The 24,308-nt window shown below is 32.1% G+C and overlaps 1 protein-coding gene across 3 annotated transcripts in view; it reads right to left on the reverse strand.

The window, feature by feature from the left end:
- Positions 1-24,308, reverse strand: part of LOC125073327 (nucleolar protein 4) — a 133,855-nt gene that overhangs the window by 68,042 nt on the left and 41,505 nt on the right. For all 3 annotated transcript variants that reach the window (XM_047684114.1, XM_047684113.1, XM_047684112.1), the window contains exons 3-4: positions 2,082-2,216; positions 340-1,185 (exon numbers count right to left, since the gene is read on the reverse strand). In XM_047684114.1, the coding sequence (XP_047540070.1) occupies positions 340-1,185; positions 2,082-2,216 (981 nt within the window). The remainder of the gene's footprint in view (positions 1-339; positions 1,186-2,081; positions 2,217-24,308) is intronic.

A 24,308-nucleotide genomic window follows, 5' to 3' on the forward strand; every position in this document is an offset into this window, starting at 1 on the left:
AGGGTTATGGCTGGGAATTTCGAGTTTTAACGAGTGGTCGGATACATTTGTACGGATCGGAGTCAGTGATTTACACATAAATAAGTTATGAAATAAAATAAAAATGTTATGATAAGTACGATAAGCTCTACGGAGCTTTATAGCAGGAGTTTTTAAAATGATTTAAAGAAAGCATTAATTATTTTAAAATTAATAAGACAATAAAAGGAGTTTTCATAAAAAATTCATTACTTACAATTGATTTGAATTAAAAAAGATTTAAATTAAGAACGAAAAATCTCAGGAGTAAAAATATAAATATTTGTAATGCTACGAATAAGTAAAATAAATTTAACTGACCTTATTGTCCAAGTCCATGCGATCATGGCACCCCATGCTGCGCATATGCTTCAAGTACGCTGTGGTAATTGGCACGCTGTAGTCCATATCATCTCCGCCATAAAACACTCCGCCATCAGGCCTCCACGGTTTCGGTAGCCTCCCATAGGAATGAAGGTAGTCTATACTCGAGGGTAACAACTTTTTTCGTGGTGGCGACCTCGACTTCGGTGGATCTTTTGACGTTAAATTTGCCACGTCTAACGGATTGTATTTCTTTTCTCTTTTACAATCCGTATTATCAACTTCACTGTCTTCTGCCGCCCTAGTATTTTCGTTATGCACTTCTTCTGTATTATTTAATTCTTCTTTCTTCTGATGAATTAAAGGAGGTGGACTGTCAGATCTGACATCTTCAACATCAATAACACTATCATCTTTGTCTATTTCAGGATCAGTTCTCACTGGTTCTTCTTCTCGGAAGGGTTCAACAGAGGAACTTCTATTAAAGAGTGTGGTTGCATCAAATCCATTGCTTTTCTTTGAAGTTAACTCAATGTATGTAGGTTCTTCTTCTTCGGGGGGTTTAGGACTTTCAACTTTTTTAAGAGGCTGTAGATCAGTGTAATCAAATTTCGGTTCAAATGAGTAATTTTGTGCCGCGTCGATTTCGGATTCCCAATTTCGGGTATAGTCTGGCGCGCAGTGGGGTAGAAATGGTAGGTAAGTAGGGTGTCTTGTGGGCGAGGGTGACGGTGTCGGGAGTGGTGGAGGAGAGGCACTGCGCGGGCGCCGTGCGCACTCCGCACATCCGGTCAGGAAGCGCGTGACCGCTTCTCGAGGGAGAAATGCGTAAGTCTCCGTTATCTGTTGGCAAAAACGATAATAATTAAATTATATGACATTAATAAATATTTGTTCTAAAATATTTTATGTAGGTGCTATACGACGTGTATATCAAACCCTATTATAATTAATTAATAATAATCTAAAATACGATCCAATTAATTCGCCCACTCAAAATACATGAGATTATAATTAGTTATTATTAGTTTATAATTAGATATTTATTCTTTCTAGGCACTATTAATATCCCTTTTGTAATTTGTAAAGTAGCTTCTTGTAACTTTGCTTCCAAAAAGGAGGAAATTTTCACTTCTATTAGACTCATAAACATCTGGTCAATAACCTTCGCTATTTTAATGAATATAATTACCATTAATAATTATTGTTTTTTCTTCTGATATATCCCCAATGCACTACGAACCCTGGAAACTAAGATGTTATGTCCCTTATGCTTGTAGTTTCACTGGCTCACTCACCCTTCAAACCGGAGCATAACTATACTAAGTACTGCTGTTTGGTGGTAGATTAAAGGGTGGTACCCAAACGAGCACAAAGCCCTACCACCAAGTCGTAAGCAATTAGCAATGTTAGCAGTGTGTTACGGTTATTATTTATTAAGTACTTCGTTTTAAAAAATAATAATGTATTCCTTATAAATTAGAGTATCCGAAAAAAATAAACTCAATTTAGTAAAAGTTAACGATAAATAATAATAATTAATAACAAGAAAAACTTAAAATTACGTATCCTGCCATCTGTTGGGTATCTATGTATATTTCAGCAACTAAGTGACATTTAAAACTTAGTTCAAAAACCACACACTAGATGTCAGCCATATAGCTAAATAAAACAAAATATTTTTCTTAAAAATATAACTCCTATAAAATTAAATAAATTAATGATTGAATAATACTTACAGTTCTATATGTTCGTTTCTGTCCTGCATGTTTGCCTGGCCTTCCTTCCAATTCAACATGAACAGTGTAGATGATGTCAAAAAAGTTTTCTACTATCGCCACCTTGCGATACACTGGTTCTTGGTTTGGCGCATTCTGTAACAAGGAAATGGTACTGTAAATAACTAAAATTTATCAGCGCCATCTCTTAGCGAATGGCAAAAACAGGATGAGCTACAGTGTGGCAGTTGTAAGGTACTACGTTGATAGGTTTTTCTTTTCGTCACTAGATGTCCGTACATACGAATATTTTTTTATATTTGTTATTTCAAATAGTATGTAAATAAACTACGGTGTATAAATTTGAAATATTGTTGGCTAAATTTTAGTGCTAGTTTTTTTAATTAATATGTACAAAATTCAAGTTAAAATTATTCCAGGAACTGGTTTAAGTTTAACCTCATCAAACTTTATGTCTCTGTCGTGTTACGCAACACAACGCATCGCAATTAGCGTCATAAATTACGATTCAAACATTAGGTCGCGCGGGACGGACTAACAACTGACCCAGGAATCGGGGATTCTGGAATAATTAGGGGACTCAATGCAGAATATGATTGCGGGATCAGCATCCCTGGTGGGCTTAATCGGGGATTGTTTAATTACAGATTACTGTTGTTTTTTGCGCCCCCAAATTTTTCATTGTGTTAAATTGTTTTGTTTGATTCAAACTCGTTATTAAAAAAACTGCATCTGTTATTTTATACTGATCATTGAATTACCCTTTTTTATTCAAAATTTGCTTTATAAATATATATATCGGTAAGCCGAAAAGTATAATTCATTAAAAAATAATAGTAGTCCCCATAATTACAAACTATTAATATCAATTCTTTTCCTTCTGGTAATTATTACGTATTTTTATTTTTATTATCCATCTGTATTTCTATTATATTATAGTTTTAAGTAAGGTAGCCCATTGCCATAGCCACATTGATATACAATTCCTTAATTTTGAATATATTCTGATATCCTTGTTCATTTTGGATCAATAATGTATGTGCAATTTCTCCAAAACTTCTTATCTTAATCTTAATTATATATTATGTATTAGGTAAAACCTCCGATTCGAAAGAGCAAATATGACATAAATAATGAATAAATTAGATTTTATTTACTTACTTCTTTTTATAGATAGATAGCTGTTATATTGTTATGGACCACTCAATGATAAGTAACCTTATTTTTTTCATATTGAATATAAAGCATATACTTTATATTTAATTTTAAAATTAAATTAATTTTTAGAAAAACATTTATGAAATTGTATTCTTTTTTTTTCTATGGTCCTTTAAATTAACTCAACATTTTAGATTTTTTGACCCAAAAAATCCGCTATATTTTACTCCTTACTCAGAAAATAAAACTCTCATGTTGATAACCCTGAACGAACCGCGTATCATCACGCGCCATTCCGGGACGCGCGTCCCGCCGGGACTAATGGCCGCGGTAATTACACGCACTAGTGATGTAACATACATTTTAATATATTTCCTGCGAATAATTTGCTATAAAAAATTAAAAGAAAAAAACTGAAATAAAGAAAACGTAAATATGCATTAAACATATTTAATAATATGTTAAGCCATCTGTCTACTTTGAAAACGTAGGTATTTAGAAGATTTTTTACTAACTGACATTAATGTAATGGCAACATTTATAAATAGTTCAATACCTGGATAATATATTATTCTACTCTCGTTTCGCTTACGGATAGTAGAATTGTCTAACTGACGTATACTATCAGTTATTCGAACTTTCCACATACGGAACCTCCGTAAGTAGCGATGTCAGTTCCTGAATTACGCTTCGTGAATTTCAGTCCTCTCTTTCTGTCCTAATCGATTTCACATTCGAAAGAAGAAAACGACATCAAAATTTATATTTTATCCAATCACGTCCATTTATAGGTAAAGCCGTAAGTCATTAACAGTTAATATTTTCTAATGCATCACATATTTCGTTGTCAAAACAGTAAAGTCAATAATAATTGTAGACTTGATTATTTTTTAGCTGAATTTAAATATAATAAAATAATTTAGTTACTCAATCACGGCTAAACCGATCTTTAGATTACAGTTTGGAATAGCACAAAGAATTCTTTGTATTCCAGAATGTACCTGACACTTACAACACCCAAACGCTTGAAAAGCGTGCGAAAACTAAATTAATTATAAGGGGGAGAAGGCTTTACACCTAAATCCTAACGCATATTTGCATGGACCAAAATAATAAGAACACATATCTGTGACGATAATCACGACTCTAACTATAGTTTTACTTGAATATGTAAAAAGTTGGAGTAATTGTGTAACAAAGTATGAACGGAGTTTCTTGTGGGCTCCGAGTATCACTCTCTAATGACTGTGCGATTACACGAAGTAGTTACAGCAAAATAAAGGAGATTCTTATAAATCGACCTCTTCCCAACCGTTTCGCTCCTAGTAAACTTGTCTGAAGATCAAGAAAAAATGTAAATTCCGTTTAAAGCGTATCCATTAAAATGTACTTAGTTTTTTAAAAGGTGGTTTATTTATTTCTGTAACGAATTTGTAATTAATATTATTTCATGGAAATTTGAAAACACCTTTTTATAATTAATTCTAGTTACATGAAGAAATTATAAATTCATAGTTGAAAACTATTAATTTTAATAAAATGCTGTATACCTAATAAATATTATTTAATATTAAAAAATAACAATAAAATCTCTTTAGTTATAAATAATTACGTAAGTACAAACTTCCTAGAAATTGTCTGTGTTATGGAGTGTGAAGTGAGTGAGTGGAGCGGTGAAGGAAAACATCGTGAGGAAACCTGCATGTGTCTAATTTCAACGAAATTCAGCCACATGTGTATTCCGCCAACCCGCATTGGAGCAGCGTGGTGGAATATGCTCCAAACCTTCTCCTCAAAGGGAGAGGAGGCCTTTATCCCAGCAGTGGGACATTTACGGGCTGCTTGTGTTTGTGTTGTGTATGGAGTGTTGATACATAACTGTCAGGCCTCCGCGGTGACTTATCCAGGCCGAGATCGACCCAAATGGGACTAATGACAATCGCAATTACTGGTAGCGAAGAGAACGTGATCGTATAACATACTTATGATAATAAGCTTTATTTAGAAGTACGTAAATAGAAACGATAAAATTAATAAAAAATGTTAAGTTTAATATTATTACAAAATTAATGACTTTTTAAACTATACATACAGGGCATTCTTTGAATGCATTGTATTGTGTATATAAATATATATAACTAAGCCCTTGTTTCATTCGCCGGTTTTTTTACGACTAAGGTGCTTTATTTGGTAATTTTTTGACAGTATTTCTTTGAGTCAAATACTTGAATATTGATCTTAGGTCAACATCATAAACGGGATATTTACAATGTTTTTTATTTTTATTTGGTGGAGCTCTATATTTCGACATTATCTACGAATGCTTCGTTCACGAGATCATAGTCATACTTCCTAATTGGTTGTAAATTTCTTATCGTTACCACCAGCAGATGTTCGTTTTTTTTTTAAATTTAAAATGCCTTGGACGTAATCTCTTCATGGCCAAGGTATGTAATCTATATAGTTTTTAGTTTTACAGTAGTGATAAAAACTGTTGGTGTTAAGCATGAGTGAGTCATGGACATAAAAATTAAGCCTACGATTCAAAGCGTATTGAGAAAGAACTCCACCACTTTTCAAGTGGCTCATTAACCGTCTTTTTATTTCAAATAAATAAAACGAAAGTTAAATATCTACTCCGTTGCAAATACTTTTAATTTAAGATAATAAATAAAATAAAGGCAGAAGAATGATTACGCGCCGTTACTTGTTGATTTATTTCAGTAACTTTTTTCATAATATAGTTCATTCCCTGTTCCTTATTTCTCAAGAAACTTTCCTTCTGTAAATAAAACTACATTATTTATTTATTGAATTAGGTATAGAATGTACTAAAACAAATCAAAGAATCATGATTAATTAAAGACTCTCCACTGTTTTTATCGGTTATTTGGATAGTGTTAAAAAAAACCTACGTGAAGACAACTGCGCCATGGAATATTCATATGTAGATGGACTTTTTTCAGACAATATAGAGCTGCTAATATTTATTCACATCATAAAAAGTGTCAATATCCAAGAATAGACTAATGAACTGAACATCTTAGTTGCCGGGGTTGGTTGCGCTTTGACTGAGATATTTAATATTTTCTCCAATGCCGATGTCACGGTGGTGACCACTTACCATCAGAAGGCTCATGTGCCAATCCACCTAATCGTGTTATCAAAAAAAATAATTAAGAACTTTACTGACATTCAATAAACGCAGCAATACTTATACAACAAGTCAATCATTCACTGAGTGGTAATATTAAGTCCAATATGTTTCCTTAGCCTTGTCAATAGTCTTAGCAGTAGGATATTATGGAATCCTTAATCAAATAAAAATATAATTAGTAAAAATACCCTTTAATTTATGTATTAACAATTCTATTACAAATAAATTTCATCGATATTAAAACACCCAAACAAAACCAAATATATATTTTATAATACACCTGTTTCATCTAAATATACTAAAATATATAGATATATAAGAAACGATCAAAGTGTAATAAAAATGAGACGTAGAATAAATCAGAAGACAAGTTGACAGCACGAGGGTCAGGATGAAACAAGGCTATCATCGTTCGCTTATCCCGACCGGGATCGCCCGGGGCGAGGCTAATGGCGATCGCAATTACCCCGCCAGTGGCGGAGCACGTGAGACGGGCCAAGTGGAGTAAGCGTCCACGACGTAGGAAGTTGTTGTACATTTTTATTATGATTTTATAACCAGAAATAAAGGTAAAATTTGTCCGTGCATACTTGTGTTGATATGCCAGTTCTAGTAGATCGTACTGTTTGGCTATTTTTAACCTCACCTATAACATTCGCTTTGTTCTGAAATTAGTTTAATGAGTATTTATTGAGTAATTGCTGAGTTTCCGTCTAATTGTTTTAGGTATACTACAGCGGCTCTACATCCTGAACCGTTAGTAACGTCATGTAAACTTCTCTCATATCTATACTAAATACACGAATAAAATACATTTATTTGAGTAATTTTTTTCTTTGTTAAATTATTGTTCTGCTTAATTGGCTACTTGGACCAGTGGCAGAAACACACCATAAACGAAGGTCAAGGTTCAAGCGCAGACAAGCTTGTGTTTTTTAATTTATGTTCGATAGTGAAGGAAAACATCGTCAGGAAACCTGCATGTGCCACACAAACCACATTAGAGGGCGCGATGAAATAAACTCCTTCACACCTTCCTCTCAAAATGGAAGGAGATTTAAGATCCACAGCTGCACAATTACAGTCCGTAAGCAAAAGCAAAATATACTTTATTCTAGTAGACTCTAAGAAGCACTTGTATCGTAATTTAACAAGGTTAATTTAATATCAAGCTACTAACGATTGGGAATGTTGATTCTACCGAGAAGAACCAACAAGGAAACTCAGTAGTTATACTTTTTTAATCAAAAACAATATACATGTAAAAACCGTATATAATTACATTTATGTATTCTGTATGAAAATGCAACGAATAACAACACCACACTCCTCTATCATTTATTTAATCCTGTACACTATAATACCTATACCATTATTTTTTTTTAATTAAAATTAGCCTAAAGCAAATGTTTTCTCTGCCCAGGAAGGATATAATAACCATTTGAAGTCGTAATCTTCATGTAACAGTGTGTAACTATTTTTAATTTACTGTAATTAATATTTTATTATTTGCCATTCCTTTCTAAGTAATCAATTTTATCGTAGGTATGACAGAGATAAAAATAAACATATCACATTTAATACAAACGTTTGATTTATAGTAAATTGGCGAGCTCTGGTCTAGCAACAGGTGGCTCTATCGCAAACTGACAGACGACTTCCGAAATAGCTTTGGAATAAGTTTAGATTATATTCACATATAAAGTCGTGATGAATCAGTGGATAGAACGAATGGATTTTAGATAATGGTTACAAATTGTAATTCACACTTCTGTCCTTTCGGTTTTTTTTTAATGCATATTAGTTTTATCGACGTTTATATTTTGTGATTTTAACTATTCAGATTTTGAAATCCAATTAGACGAGGACGAATTATTATGTATTTACACAAAACAACATAAAATGAGGAGAGGTCAAATTAAATAGGAATGTTGCTTTATCTATAATTTTAAATTAGAAACGCCTGTTTAATAAACATTTAGCTGAAATAATCCGTTCATATGTTTCTCCACGGTAAATTTCTGTGTTGGTCTCGTCGATGCTGAATGCAACGGAATACCCATTAAAAATCCAGCGGTATCCACTCCGTCTCTTCGAGGTACAGGTCGCTTGCGCATCATACAATAGCTACGAATGTTCTATTTACCTATGCATACCTCATAAAAAAATAATAGGTACCTATTATATCTATATGTAGCAAAACTTTAAAATGTTACTAATTAAATATTTATTAAAGTTCAAAAAAAGTAAATTATTATGATATATATCCCTATAAAAATAGACCTATCAACGAAAATGAGAAATATATGACTATCATATGTAAATTGAATCGATAATATTTTCTATCGACATTACGATAAATAATCACACAAGTATAAATCACAACACAGTTCCATATGATAGAAATAACCGCAATCCATCGTTCCATTATCTGAACCACTTGATCAGAACGTCATCGTCATTAAACAGGGATGTAGCGGCGGCAAAATATCGACGTTTGTGCTCGGGCGCGTCGATAATGATTCAGTCGGGCGCGGCGCACCGTGGAACTCCCATCCGAGGCCGAGGGATGGGAAACTATTTTGTTTTATTATCGAAAAACTATAAACTATATTATATCGAATTTATTACAATACAACATTAAATAGATTTATAAATAACAGAAATGGTACTTTGTAAATGTAATTGTAAAAGCACAAAAAGGTTCATTTGTTTATTTTTATTATTAAGTTTTATATTTACGAATACTATAAAACTGTCTGAAATCGGTGGATTATAAACAAGAAATCAAAGAGAAACTATGAAAAATATATATTAATAACATGAGTAAACATGTGTTTTCATTTTCTGAAAATAGATGTATTATATCAAATACTCTATTATCAAAGAACAAGAGACAAATTGAGACATATTTTAGTAGAATAAAGTTTAAATCATTCAAGCCATTGTGATGAAATCGGTGAAAATAGTTAAAGTAAACATAAAACCTATTTATTTTGTTTTAACCAGTCAAATATTAACAAAAGTAATTTTGGCGAGAACTCCTTTTTAGTAAAAAAGCTTCAAGCTGGATGTTACAGTAGAATAAATAAGCAAAAAGCTTAAATAAGTTAAATGTATATATTAAATCGACATTATTGATTGTTTATTTTGAGTTACAGATAAAAGCTAAAAAAAATATACACTGTCTCTACTATTATAAATAAAAACTACAAGAAATTCACGTACTGGTAAATACAAAATAATTGACAAAGTAATTAATTTATTAATCTTTTAAACTTACGTATTATCTAGTATTATTTTACTTCTTAAAATATAAATATTGTTAGGGCAAAAAAGCAAGTGTAAGAGAAACGATTTCGTAATAATAATAAAAAAAAAAACAAGTATCGATACAATATAAAACCGTCCCATCACTATCACCGCTCGCCGCGCATTAATCAGCTGTCGTTTGGTCTCGCCGCGTGCCAGCGATCCCGACCCGCACGCAGGGCTGCCAACCGGCTAAAACTTTCCTAACAACTTTGTTACGAGAATAAGTTTCTGTTGTTAGAAATATAAACCTTATCGCTATATACAAGCTATATTTTATTTAACTCTTAATACTTATACCGTACTTTGTATAATATATAATACTAAATATACCTGTATAATATTACATTGCTTGCGATATGAATCTATAATCATATTGACTTTGATCGATTTAGAATATTATTATAATATATTTATAATTTTGATGATATATACTGTGTAGTAAATACATCAAATGCCTATATATATGTAAATAGTATATCAGCATGAAGAGATTAATATATGTATATCAGAAAACATTAGATTTAATCTTATTATTGTAATATATTATTATTTTTATAATTTATATATAGATGGCCAAAATTATAAAAAGTTTTTGCTGTTTCGGGGCTAGAAGATATTAAATATATATAATAAGGTGTAATGTAAAATAAGGCAATTTATTACAAAAATTACTAGAATTTTGTACTAAATTAAATAGATATAAATTATGATGTCCTCCTGGCCGATTTAAGTCACGGCAGTCTAGCCAACTGCGTATCAAATATAACAGTGCTCAGATGTGTGCGCAAACACAGGTGCACTTTCTAATTCCTGACTCTCATAATCCGATGCAATGGCACTCCGACACGACAAGAGAGAGTTCAGGCTTCCACGTGGAACGGGAACGTAAACACTTCCAACTTCTAAACTTTGAGCTGCTTTATATTGAGAACGTCTTAACGTCATATGAAATGCAACACACTTTATATAATTTTTGTCGTCTGACGACAAAAATTATATATGTTTTCTAAATTATGAGGTTTATTTTTAATATTTTTACACATATATTATGTATTAATAATTATATTCTATAAAATGTGTCGATATTTAAAGAGTACAACACTATCGTGGAGTCTCGCTTGACAAGTGTCCTTACAGGCGCGCGTTCCTGTGGCATACGTCGACCGTGTCAGGGTCTCATTAGTGAAAAAAGCATTTTATCCAAATGAATGAACGAAAAATTACTACGTCATATATACATACATAATTAATGATTCTTATATTAGTTCTTTGTTATATACTTTGTAGAATATTAACATATGTATGTTTTTCTTTTTAATTAACTGTTGTTTTAATTTGTGTTCAAATATTAATATTTTGTTATATAATAAAATAGATATTTCTTTTCGATAAAGTTTATATATGTCTGGAACTTAAGAACTCATAATTTTCTAATCAATAAAATTTTTTAGCAAATTATTTTACGTTAAAAGATAGATAATATTAATCAAATAAATTCAAATCAATATTTTATAACAGTGTGGTGTAGTTTACAAATAAATAAATGAAACCAGAAAACACACACGCCACTTAATTTTTATCTGTTTTCATTTATTTAAAATACCTTATAAACATTTTATTTTTTGAAGCAAGTAAATAATTTTTATCGATAGTCGAGAAGCACGGGTCTATCCATCCGCTATGATCGCTCGCGTTGACGAGTGGCTCTCAAAGGGGTCGTGATTCGGGGGTTGTATATCAAATGTCACGTCGACATCTCATTAGCGATACTGGATGTTAAATGTACCTACAAGTTTACGTTTCTATCGATAATTAAACGATATTCCTGCAACCCTATTCTTTGTTTAATTATGAACAGTTTTTAATATTTAAATTGTTAACAAATTGAAAATAGATGGAAGTCGATTAAAAAATAAATCAAAATAGTCCGAGTTTCTTTTACAAGTTCCTTCCGATCCGAGATATTTATTTCCGAAATGGTAGTAGATTTAGGCCATCGATAAACAAATGTAACGCTCCTTATATTCAATGAAGATTTTGTCTTTGTCATTGATTTTAAAATATAACGCGAAAATTTGAACAAAAATGTTACTCTTAACTTAACTTACTCTACTTTTTAAACTTTCTATTGCTTGGAATTGTTTCAAAATATTAATACGTATTTAAACGAACAAGATATTCAGTAATTTATGTAAACATCAAGCTTTATTGTTATTTCACAAATATTTGCCGATATTTTTAATTGACAATGAGGTTAAAATTTAAATTTCGATTTATTCCTTTTTTTACAGATAAAGTAAGAAATGTATTATTAATTTACTCCATTGTGAACTACAAGGAAATAAAAAAGAAAAATACATAACTTTTTTTAGTATTTTACGAATTCCTTTATAGTAAGTCGTAGTTACTTTATTTATTGTATCAATATATTTTATTAAAACACCAACCTTTTAATTAACCCTCAATATTTTTGAAGTGTTTTGTATCCGTTCAAAATAAAAAGAAAATTTTGTTATTTTAGAGCGTCAAATAAGGCAGCTTGCTCATTTGACCGTCTACCGTGCCAATAGCATATGTGGTCACAACACCCCATAGACATTGTCACTTTAATAAATAAAAACCAACCTTTGTAACTAGATGCTATCCCTTGTGCCTGTTGTTACACTGGCTCACTCACCATTCAAACCTGTACACGAATACTTAAGTATTGCTGTTTAGCGGTAGAATATGAGCGTGGTCACCCAGATTGGTGTGCACGAAGACCTGTCACCAAGTAAGTAAGTAGATATTAACTATTCCTATTTCTATTATTAATATAACTATCGTCTATAATACTTATCATGTGGGATGTGAAACCGTGTTGCGTCTCCACGGACGATCAACGACTCGACACAATGCTACGCAAGATTCACATCTGAATGGAAGTTAACAACGGGAGCGAGGCAGTGAGATAAATAATGAGCGACTCGATTCCAATATCTCTATGATATAACGTCTTTCCCAGCTCAGATGTTCCTTTGAAGTCGGCGCCAGCTTCACAAATATAACGTAGACTGAGCGCGCGTCTTCGTAAGATTATTATTATTTTTGATATCAGAAATCATTTTGTTAAGGAAACTTTTAATAGATATAACCGTATAATTATTCAATGCACATTTAAACAAATCAATTCGTATTTATTTATTATGTATAAATTATTATTGGCAGCGAAATAAAAATAGAATTTAATACATTGTAACATTTTTTGTTTCTTTAATTTTTGTATGTGTGGGGTATGTAAAATGATATATGTACGTTACACATATATGCGGGCGGTTCAGTGCGGGGTGCGGGCTAGCCGCGGGCTGTTTGCGCGCCGTGTTTGCCGCGTGGCCCGCTATTTGCACACCTAACAACACATTCGCACGTCTCCGAATATTAATATAAGTTTTATTAAATGTTCCGTTGCCTGTGCGCTGTTTGATCTAGACGTGTTCAATATTGGCGTTCGGGTCGAGCATTTATTTTGGCTCTTGGCTGAAGGTGAACCCAAGAAATTGTAGTCAACTGCGACGAATTCTCTATCTACGAATATATACGTCAAAACAGCCAGACGCCTAGTAAATATATTTTATGACTAAGCAGTATATTGTAGTATATTTCGCAAGACAAAAATCCTACGTTTGGATGATGTCTCGTATATAAGATTGCACAAAATGGATTTATTCTAGTGGCCATAGACTTGTAAAATATTTACATTAAAACAGAAAACGTAAATTCCACGAGCATTTGTATAAATCGTTAATGAAACTATTAAAGTTAAATATTAATAATTCTGTTTGTATTGTATCGTTTTTTCAAAATAGGTATTTTCGTTGAAATCACAAGCCCTGATTCAATGTGTGGTCACACGCCCGCATGGCCCCCGAGCGACCGCGTAACCGCAAGCACTGAGCGCTCTACCGCGTGTACTATATCTTTGCTTTATAGTTAGAACCTACAGGTCAAAGAACTATTGGCCTTTAAGTGTCATACATAGTTAAAGTTTAGTAATAGTAAGTGAACGGGAACTATACTTTGGTACCTTTGAGTTTAAACTTAAAAAAACAACAATTACTGGATAATTTAAGAATATCACTTTACTTCATTTCACTTTTGGAAGTATTTAAAACGGTAATTTACTACGTTTATATGTTCATATTAATATTAACTGTTTTTTTTGCTATATCTGTGACGTATCTCAAATAGTGTCATCTCAAAATGGCTGTCTGTTTAATTATTAAAGACTACTTAAAAAAAAACATGTCAAAATTATTAAAAGTCTTCGAATTTTAAACGGCTCTTTCCTAAATTCCCAACTGTCATCAAATACGTCATAACGGATGATACAAACAGTGGCGGGACAAACGGCAGGGGATGACAGGAGCCAGGGGAGTGACCGCAGGGGACGGATGCGGAGAACTTTATCTTCCAAAGAGAAATGATCAAATTATCGTTTCGTATTTCGATGTGTGTCTGTCCCCTTTGTTTAACGTACGATGTGAAATGTATGAACGCGTATAATATATAAAGTTACAGAATAGAATTTTAATCATACAGAAGTATGAAAAAGAACACAGGATTTTATTCTGATGCCTGATGCCGTATAGTGTAATTAATTTTTAATTTTTGGAAGTATATATTTGTATATGTTTTTTTTGTACACCAAATGATTTCAACACAATATTGTGAACATGATAAATATTATGTAAATGATTGTCATGAAAATTGAGTTGTATTATTGTAAACACTATACCTTTTTTATATTGTTGTAAACATGAGGTAATGAGTATAATCGTAATATTATTTCCTAAATATTCATTTACCAAATTCGATATATCTTCCCCCCAACTTAATCTACTATTACAATTTCCAGTATTATAAAGTATTTTTTCCAAGAAAAGTTAATACTGTTGGCTGAATAAATCGCACTTAGACCATTTTTTAATAATTAATAATTATATAATCTGTGCATAAATATTCGAAATTAGTAACAGAGCGCGTGACATAATTAATGTCATTTCACGGCTCGCCTCTGGCCACACATGACCACAAAACGTATTCATTAAATGTAGCATACAACATATTCTTCTCACACAGACAAAACAATATGTGAGTTGAAGTAGACTAGGTATATATAACACAGACGAACCAATACGAGACGTCAAAATATTTGTGTTCCTATTGGTTTTAACGGCTTAACTTTTTGAATATCGAATACAAATGACTGTTGCATTATTTAAATTAATATGTTTTAGTGCATAGAGTCGACAAACCTATTTTAAATTGATAGAAGAAGTAGAAATAAAAGAAAATTAATGTTGAGTCTCGCTTCGTCTTGCTATTGTTGATATCTTTACTTCAACAAAACAATTGATGTATCGAATTAAAATATCCTATTTAATATATACAATAGCTTTAAACTTTAAGATAGACTATCTTTCCGGCTTCTACGGTAAGGTTGAATGTTTTCTTTTTAAATGACTCATTATCGATATCGAACGTTTATTTTTTACAAAAAGTATTTATTGAACGATCTCCGTAATGTTCTTTTGTAACGTATAAAAAGTCGCGCCCGTTAAAAAGCGGGTTTCCAACAACGTAATTCGCATTTCCCATGAAAGCATATCAACAATCTACCATGAAGTAGCCAAATACAGGCTCAGCGGGGGAAAGATAATAGCGCGATACTCTGTTAGTATTCAGTTCAAAGCGGGCAGCAAGTGAGGCGTGGGACGGATGACATCTCGTGAACAGCAGTGACGGCGTCGAGTCTTGTTGCTCGTCTCTAGGTCATAGGGTTGTCAATTATTATGTATGTAACCAAAATTCAAATCCAAAATCCATTTTGAAATTCAGAAGTAATACCGGTTCGGAAAAGAATACCCTGACCGGACAAGAAACGGCGAGAGAATTGCCCGCACGCATATTTATATATTTGCGCCAAATAACTTTAAACACAGGCATAAATTAACACTTGTTTTGATATTGAATATGATAGATGTAGATTTTGTATATTTATGTTTTAGTATGATTATTAGTTAATTACATCAACCACACCTATTAATATTTTCAATTCGTAATACAATACAATTTGTATGATTTTATTGATCGTAAGTTCTTTTTTAATGCATTCAAATAGCATATCTTTCTTCGAAATGATTTGAATGTACTTATAAAACGTTTATTACTAAAACTTAGTCGTTATTCTACGTCAAGCGAAGCGAGCGCCTTTAAGGTGAATAATAATTAAGATACAATAAATAAGAAATACACTGTACTTTTTAATTTAGTTCAATTACTAAAATCTTATATAAAAAGTACATGTTTCTATATTAAAATAATGCCTAAAATTATTATATCAAACGTTAAACAAAATAGCACCCAGTCGGTTATCAAAAGAAAAATTAAAAAATAAACTATAAGTTATAATTTATAGGTTGTGGCAGCCCTGGTAACGGGGCAACAGGGGGCGCGGTGGGAGGGCGGAAGTGTCGTGCGTGCGATTTAATTCCATCGCCTCGCCTGGGACGGCGACTTGAGTGTACTTGAGCGATAGGGAAGAACCGAGATATCGATAACTTTTATTTTATTTTTGTATCTTTTAATTGTAATAAGTATAACTGTAATTACGACACGGCTTTTTTATAAATGAGGAATTACTTATTCCGTGACATGATTTGTGAAATAACTCTGACTACTTATGTCATTTAAATATATATGTATATTATTCAGCTCTTATATAATTAATAAATAAGTAATTCTGTACGTACATTACTATCGAAGCGATAGTTAAGTTTGAGTTTTAACACAGTTTTACTTTATAAACGCTCGCAATATTTTTTTACTATCACAGTTTTACCCCTATACATAATTAGCATATTGCTTGCTCATTATACCGATATCATACTTGTACTTGTTGTCATTGATTTGTTTATTTATATCTTAAATCATAAAATAAAATATTAAGAATATATTTTCGATATTTATAATGACTGGTACATCACTCGTGAAAGCTAGAAGCGACGGCGGCCGACACAACGGCTGCTCGTAAAATTGCGAGCCCAGGTGATTCTGTCGGCGGCGCTCCACACATACACAGCCTGCTGACATGGACCTAGGGTTGACAATAAAGTATAATTTCTTAAAGTTTATAATTTCTATAAATATATATTGAATCTTAGACGTTTAATGCACTTATTATATTTTATTAATATATCAATTGGTAACTGTACAAAAACTGATATTTTTTTTTACTCTACTAAAACAGAACCCAAATAAATTTATTAATTATATACATACTAACAATAATACTTATTATATCTAGAATAATAAGCTTCTTATTTATTACCTAGTAGAAAGTAGAAAGCTTTGTCTATTGACTTTACAATGATAATCGTTAAAGAGACGCTATTAACTCTACGATTGTCCAGCCTATAACTTGTCTAAATTTATACATATCGTCGTTGCGCCTGCAAAAGTTGCTATGTGGTTTTTTCTTATTTTTATTTCGTTATTTCAATACGCACGTACTGTACAAACAGTTTTTTGATAACTTCAATAATTTAAAAGTTTTAATATTAAAATAACGATTAAAACGGCACAAAAATACATACATATTATGTAATTGTATATATGTTATATATAAAATAAAATAATTATTTATGTGATATTAATTTCATAAAATCCCTATCTATTGACAACCCTAAGCCAACTGGTAAATATGGCATCCGCCTCCTACTTAGTGCCCGAGGTGGGAGCGTCGTGAAACTTCTGCTCTCCGGGTCTCAACGCCTATCGGATAAATAACCTCGCTATTTTATGTTCCACAGTCACTGCTTTTGTGTACGAAATATTATAAAAAATTACATACGTGAAACTTTACGTCAAACGTAACATTTATATACTCATCGAAACCAAAGAGGTTCCCATTTCAAATTATATTATTGCATTTATATAAAAAAAAAGTAATTTTCATTTTTTTTAATTATCTCAAACAATTTCGGCTGAACTGCTTTTAGGGCGAAAGCAGTTCAGCCGATGGAATGTCATATAATACAAATATCCAGTCGAATATGCACCGGTGTCTTATAAATAATGGATATAGCCCCAAATTTCATTTAAAAATACCTAGACTGTACGAGCTCTCAAACACAGAGGAAGGATTTCACTTTGCTATTCGCTAACTTAAATAAAAATCGAAATATTTTTGATTGTAAAAGGCTCATAAAAGCGTTTTTTAAGTCATGACATACTGTAAAGTATTGAATTAAACGCAAATCTACCATCTACCATCTACTAGAATCGCTATTTTAATTACAGAGTTTACTTCAATCAAATACAATTAAATTTATACATATACTGTTTGTAAATCTGCAAAAACTACGCCTACATCATTTGACGTAGCATATTCTAGAGAGAACTATAAATACACGTCTGGTGTTAGTCAATTTAATTGAGGTCTTTCCTTTCATGATATGATCTAGATTTTAGAACGGGCATCGGTTTAGTGGCGTCATAATATATACAAGTAAATGATAACCTCCAAAATTGCACTGGGTATTGTAGCTGGGTATCGCCCGTAAACCCGTTATATTAGTATGTTGTATTGTATATTTCAGTTCGAATTGTGATCTAGTCAATATACCTATAGACCCACGTGACGGGACATAACATGTTATCTCTACATTTCAAGATTGAGACTTGGTCAACTTGCTCGACTCATAAAATATATAAAAAAACAAATTCAGCAACTTAAGACACTACACTTTACTAAGGAAAGTTAAAGGTACATATTACTTTTTAGAATTAAAATATTAAACAAAAGAAAAAAATACGTATACTCAATATATTTTATTCATTATTCTAAAATAAATGATCTAAGCCACAGATTAAGTCTAAACTTGATTCCAATTCAGTAGCCGAACAGATCAGTTCCACATAATAAAAGTTATTTATTACACCCATAAAAAAGGCTTTAAAAATAAGGTTTTATGTTATTTTATAGGTTAGTTTTTTTCGGAATATAAAGTAAGACCTCTTTTGGGTGCAAAATCCTTTTTAAAAACAGTGAAAAAACATTACAATTATTCATAATTTAGGATTAAAAAACTCATAAACATGGTTTCCTGCAGTACACAGTTTTTTTTTGTTTTCAGAAATAAATTATGTATTATGGCGGTCAAGGAAAACATCGTAAGGAAACCTAAGTGTGTCTAATCGAAATCTGCCATATGTTCATCCACCACTAAGCATTAGAACAGCACAGTGGAATAAGCTCCAAGCTTTCGCCTGCAACCTTAGCCCAGATGTGGGACATTTACATTTGTTACTTAACTTTTACTTTACGGTAAGTTGTTAACATCCAACCTCAACTTCTCAACTAATACTCGCTAGGAGGATGGCGATCCTTCCTGTTAACAGATATTTTTCAAACCGTAATTCAGCGCTAATACCCGGTAGGGTGACAACGAACATAAGAAGTATAATCCATAATAGAGTAATGTAGTAGACTGAGATTAAACTTTCTCTAGATGTAAATGATAATATGTTGACATATTTTGGTATAAAAAATAACTTCTTAATTTTTTATTTATTAATTAATAAAAACATTTGCCCATCCTATTTTCCAGAACTTGCATGGACAAGGGCCTTTCGTCACTCATGTTCCGGACGTTGACGTGTACGGTGGAGCACGAGAGGAGTTACGAACGAGGAAACATTATATGTATAATATGACCAACTTTACTTCGTAAAATACCGAAATAAAAAAATTATCTAATCTAATCTATGATCTAATCTACTCAAATTTAAGCTACCATTGAACCAAGTTTATAAATCCCATAAAATTGTTACAAGACGACATTAATTGAAGAATCCTGTTTATTATTTACGTCATGGTTGTACTACAGAGGAAAAAAGTGGAGTTTGCCCTTCCGTCTGAATGAGGCGTCTCCTCGACTTCGAGTCGAGACGCATTGTTCTAGTGGCGCCGAGTAGCGACGCAGAATAATAGCTGAGCTGCATATTCCACGATTTCGTATTTTTAAGATTTTTTAGCAATTTCAGTTTTCATTTAATAAGTAATTAAAATTTTCCTTTTTTATGTCACTCGATGATAAATACTGATAAATGATGGTTAAGGCTGGTTGGACATTTGGCTGTTAAACACAAAATTATTCTTAGCCAAATTGATATAAAAAATACTGCGAAATCTTTTATGCCAGAGAGACAAAACAAAAGTCAGAAGAAACAAAACCTTATAAGTTGATTCTAAGAATTCAAAACAAATTTGGTGAAAAATAAAAAGGAGGATCCGATCCGCACAACCTTCGTTGGACGACATTTATTGAGGCGCGGTACCGGGGCATCATAAATTAGAGGGTAGCGGTCGGTCAGTAATTGCATGGAAGCGCGGAGTGTGGCGCCGGGCGAGGGCGTGTTGATTACGTGTTAGCGCACGCGATGTTTGTAATATTGTTATTATAAAACTCCTTATGTATTCTGCGCTCCTAATAATAAGGTGCTCTATGACTTTGTTACTTGACATATATATTACTTTTATAAAAAAGACTGGCGACGAATTTTTAATAATTACAGTTGTTGGATTTTATAAATTAGATATCAATTTTCTTTAAATAAATTTTCAACTTAAGGGGGTTGATATTTTTCGTAATGTGTAACAAATAAAAAATACATCAAAAAGATTTATACGTAAGACGTTGGCTATTTGTATCTTGGAAAAGGCCATAAAACTACTCCACAATTCACGGCCATAAAAACGACCGCATCGGTACAACACCATAAACAGGGCGAATAAAGATATTTTCCCACAGAAACGAATCGTAACTTTCTATGGAATAAATTTAAGCACCTGTGGTTATAAAACTATTCATCGCAATTCGTTGGTTCATTTTCTGACACCGTTTTAAATCCATACAATGGTGTATATCTTTAAGATTTCCTATTAAAGAAGCCAGCGCCTTTGTTTGTACATATTTTAACGAATGTCCAGTTTTAAGGGGACATCTAAGTATATAGTGCAAGTATAATCTATAAAATTTCAAACTTATGGCATCTTTTGCGATATTGCATACCTAAACATATTTTTAATAATTTCTATTCAGTGGAAGTATCTTGAAATCAAAATGATAACGAAAAATCTTAAAAAAAATCAATGGGAAGTTGTAATTTGACCAAAAGTCCAATTAAGTAAGTCAATTTTCGCAAAAGCAAGCCAACATACGCCTCGGTTTTCTGCGATGTGTATCCTAAATATATTGACGTAGACTAAGTAATATCCATAATCCTTATAGATGTAACTATTATCCACACCATGGCAACCCCAAAATTACAGAACCTAACTTGATAACAAGGTATGAGCACTTATCGTAGCAGCCCGGAATGAATCAATCAATCAAGGGGGGGTGACGGTAATGAGGGGTGCTCAGAGAGGGGGACTGGGTGATTTGGCCCAGGATTGTAACTAATTCTTAGCTTATACTTGTCTTTTCGCTGTACGTTGTTTTTAGGGTATGGTTTCTTGCGAAGTTGGTCTCTTAAATTAAATATGTACTTTTAGACTTTAACTCATTTGTTTATTCAACAATAGTTGATCCTTGTCCATTAGATTAATAGCCTTGCATTATTTAATAAATTTAATATATTATGTTTTTATTAAGTCAGTTTTCTTATGTTCTTAATAAAACAAATCCAACCGGAAAGCAGTAAATTATTTATGCAAAAAAATCACAGATTCTTAACGAAACAATAATTATTACCGGCGTACCTATATATGGTTATTTAGTGAATTTCCATTTCAACCACAAACTAACATTTCTCGTATCGACCTACAATTGCAAGGTATGTTGCATTAATTTTCTAAAACCAGTTAGATTCTGGATACAGATAACCTACATGAAATATCTCATTATTACAGCGAGTAACCAGTTGTTTGCTGAATACTTCGACATGTGTATGACGCATGTGCACGTATCAAAGGACAAAGCGTAATAACCAGATTTTTGGAGGTTCAAATATTACTCATTAATCTGAACAGGCGAGGCGCGCTGATTGCTCCGCCTCCTCATTTAATGAACGAAAATGAATGAAAATTGGTTCGAAGTTTTTCAGTCTATGTTTTATCAGAAAATGTTGATCCAATATCAGGAGTTTATCTACTTTTTGAGTCTAATGAATCTAAACTATTTTTGTGTCATGCTGAGATTCACTTTGTATCAATTTCAAAGATATTGTGGACATTTACATATTAACTTTGAAAATGATAAAATCATGGAGTAGGAACTCTTTCTGTACTATTTGACGTCGCTGTTTTTAACCTAAACCTACGTTGTTATTTGACGTAGACATCCTACGTTATTACATACAAGGCGGCTTTTTTAGTCGCTAAAATTTAACGCAACTTTTTTATGTGTATTATGCAAGATGGTCAGATGTGCTAACAGGCCACCTGGTGATAAGTTATCATCAGCACCCATAGACATTGGCCAAGTAAGTTTGATGCTTACCCGGTCTTGCAAAAAGCCCTACTATCAAGACGATATTGTTGAAAATGTACCCCATTTTCAACAATATCGTCTTTATTGGAAAAAAAATCTATATTCTAATAATTCTATATTAAAAAAACTAATTGCACCAGTTTTATAGCCGTATTGTAATATGTAATATCGGTCGACAAGCGTATAAATTCCATAACAAAAGATACGCGACACACCTACACGTTACACTAATTCCAACGCACCTTAATATCCAGTTTCTACAAACTATTTGTGTTGTGAGAGTTTAGAATAAGGTATTGAGAAAAGCCAGGACAAGTAACAAGGGACAACTTGGAACTACTCGTTTATTGGAATGAACACTTCATTGTGTTCTAAATAAAGTTCACCGACACTTTTATTCTTATTCGTAACGTATTCAATTCTGCTTCATTTAAGTTATTATTCCCCGGTACATATTTTGGGTTATAAGTAAATTTAATACAAAAACAATTTTGATTTTTTTTTAATTTTTTGCAAGAAAAAAATACAGATGTGATAATTAGTAAGAATTCACTTCGAATCTCACTCGTTAAATTCTGAAAATGATATAATTTTTATATTCAGTATCGCATGTCACTTTCAGACATTTAAGGATTGTGATTTTTTTATCACAGAATAGAGAATAACTCTACTGAACGTGTGACGCAATATTACTCTCGATTATTGAAAATTTTAATTATGTACTTGTCGTACTTGTATATTGCATATTATTCGACGAAACAAACAGACTGAAAAAAAAATGTTTTTGCGACTGAAAAACAGAAAAAGTAAAAACTTAATAATGTATTGTTAACATAGGAAAAAAAGTTATAGTCAAGCTGAAAAGTTCACTCCATAAAAACAGCTCTGTTATCATCGATCAAATAAACAATGTCCCGGAACGTCGAGACTCTGGATTAGGGGGATAAGTGGTCGGAAAAATTAGGGGGAGCGTGTCGACGATTAAACGTCTTCTCACCGAAGCACAAACTTGCGTTCGAACTTTGATGCTAGAAATATATTTATGTTTAACTTACATACTTAAACTTCTACAGAAGAAATAACCATGTAGGTATATGCTGTACTTAAATATTGGTCAAATTTTTTATCGTATATATAACATATTACACTGCAGAACCTACCGTAGTATTTTATACAAGTAGGTTTTTATTAATAGCATATTTATTTTTATTATATTCAGTTTATTCGTTAAAACAAACAAAACACTAAAGGAAAACGTTTTTCTATAAATAAAATGATGTCTGCAGTGCACCTAAAACGGTCTTCCTAATCGTCTGCGGTCGTTGTGAAATTCTCTTGTATTTTGACAAAACTTTGCAGCTTTTTATATAAAAATATTTTCGTCTTAAATTTTTTCGCAAAAAATATCGAAAAGTTCACCCGACTTCTATAAAGATCGGATTTTGCTGGTTCGTTTTTTTAATGAAAAGACGAATCAATGAATAGAATATTACTAATTTACTACGTAGTTCACAGTATCCACGAATAATTGTAAAGTTTTATTATAATAATAATAGCGACGATACAGATCGAATGGAGAATCCGTTTTACACCGGCTATCAATCAAACACCTACTTGGTAATGTCCTCAATTTATACCACACTTGGGTAGCTACGTGTTAGAACATTTCACTGCTAATGGTGTATACCGTCATTATAACTAAATTATATAGCAGCGACGACGTTAGCGCTACTCGCTGACGTTCATGCTCTCCTAGTATTCGAGGCGAACACGGAATCGTACTTTGTATCATGGGTACACGAAGTATTTTATTATTTTGGATAATCGGTCTTCTATCCTCTCTCTCTGTCTCTGTGTCTACGACGTTCAAAATGTATGTAATGTTTGTAGTATGGAAAATGTGATTTTGCCTAGAAAAATTTGCAACCACCTTGAAATAAAAATATTTTAAACAACATTTATTAAAAGATCAATAAATTATATATAAATAAATATTTATTTATTTAGGTATCAATCAGATAGAGTAAGATTTCGGGGTATCCCTTCTTTCTTACACTGTTT

Source organism: Vanessa atalanta, chromosome 24 (assembly GCF_905147765.1).
Source record: "Vanessa atalanta chromosome 24, ilVanAtal1.2, whole genome shotgun sequence".
NCBI classification, from domain to species: domain Eukaryota; kingdom Metazoa; phylum Arthropoda; class Insecta; order Lepidoptera; family Nymphalidae; genus Vanessa; species Vanessa atalanta.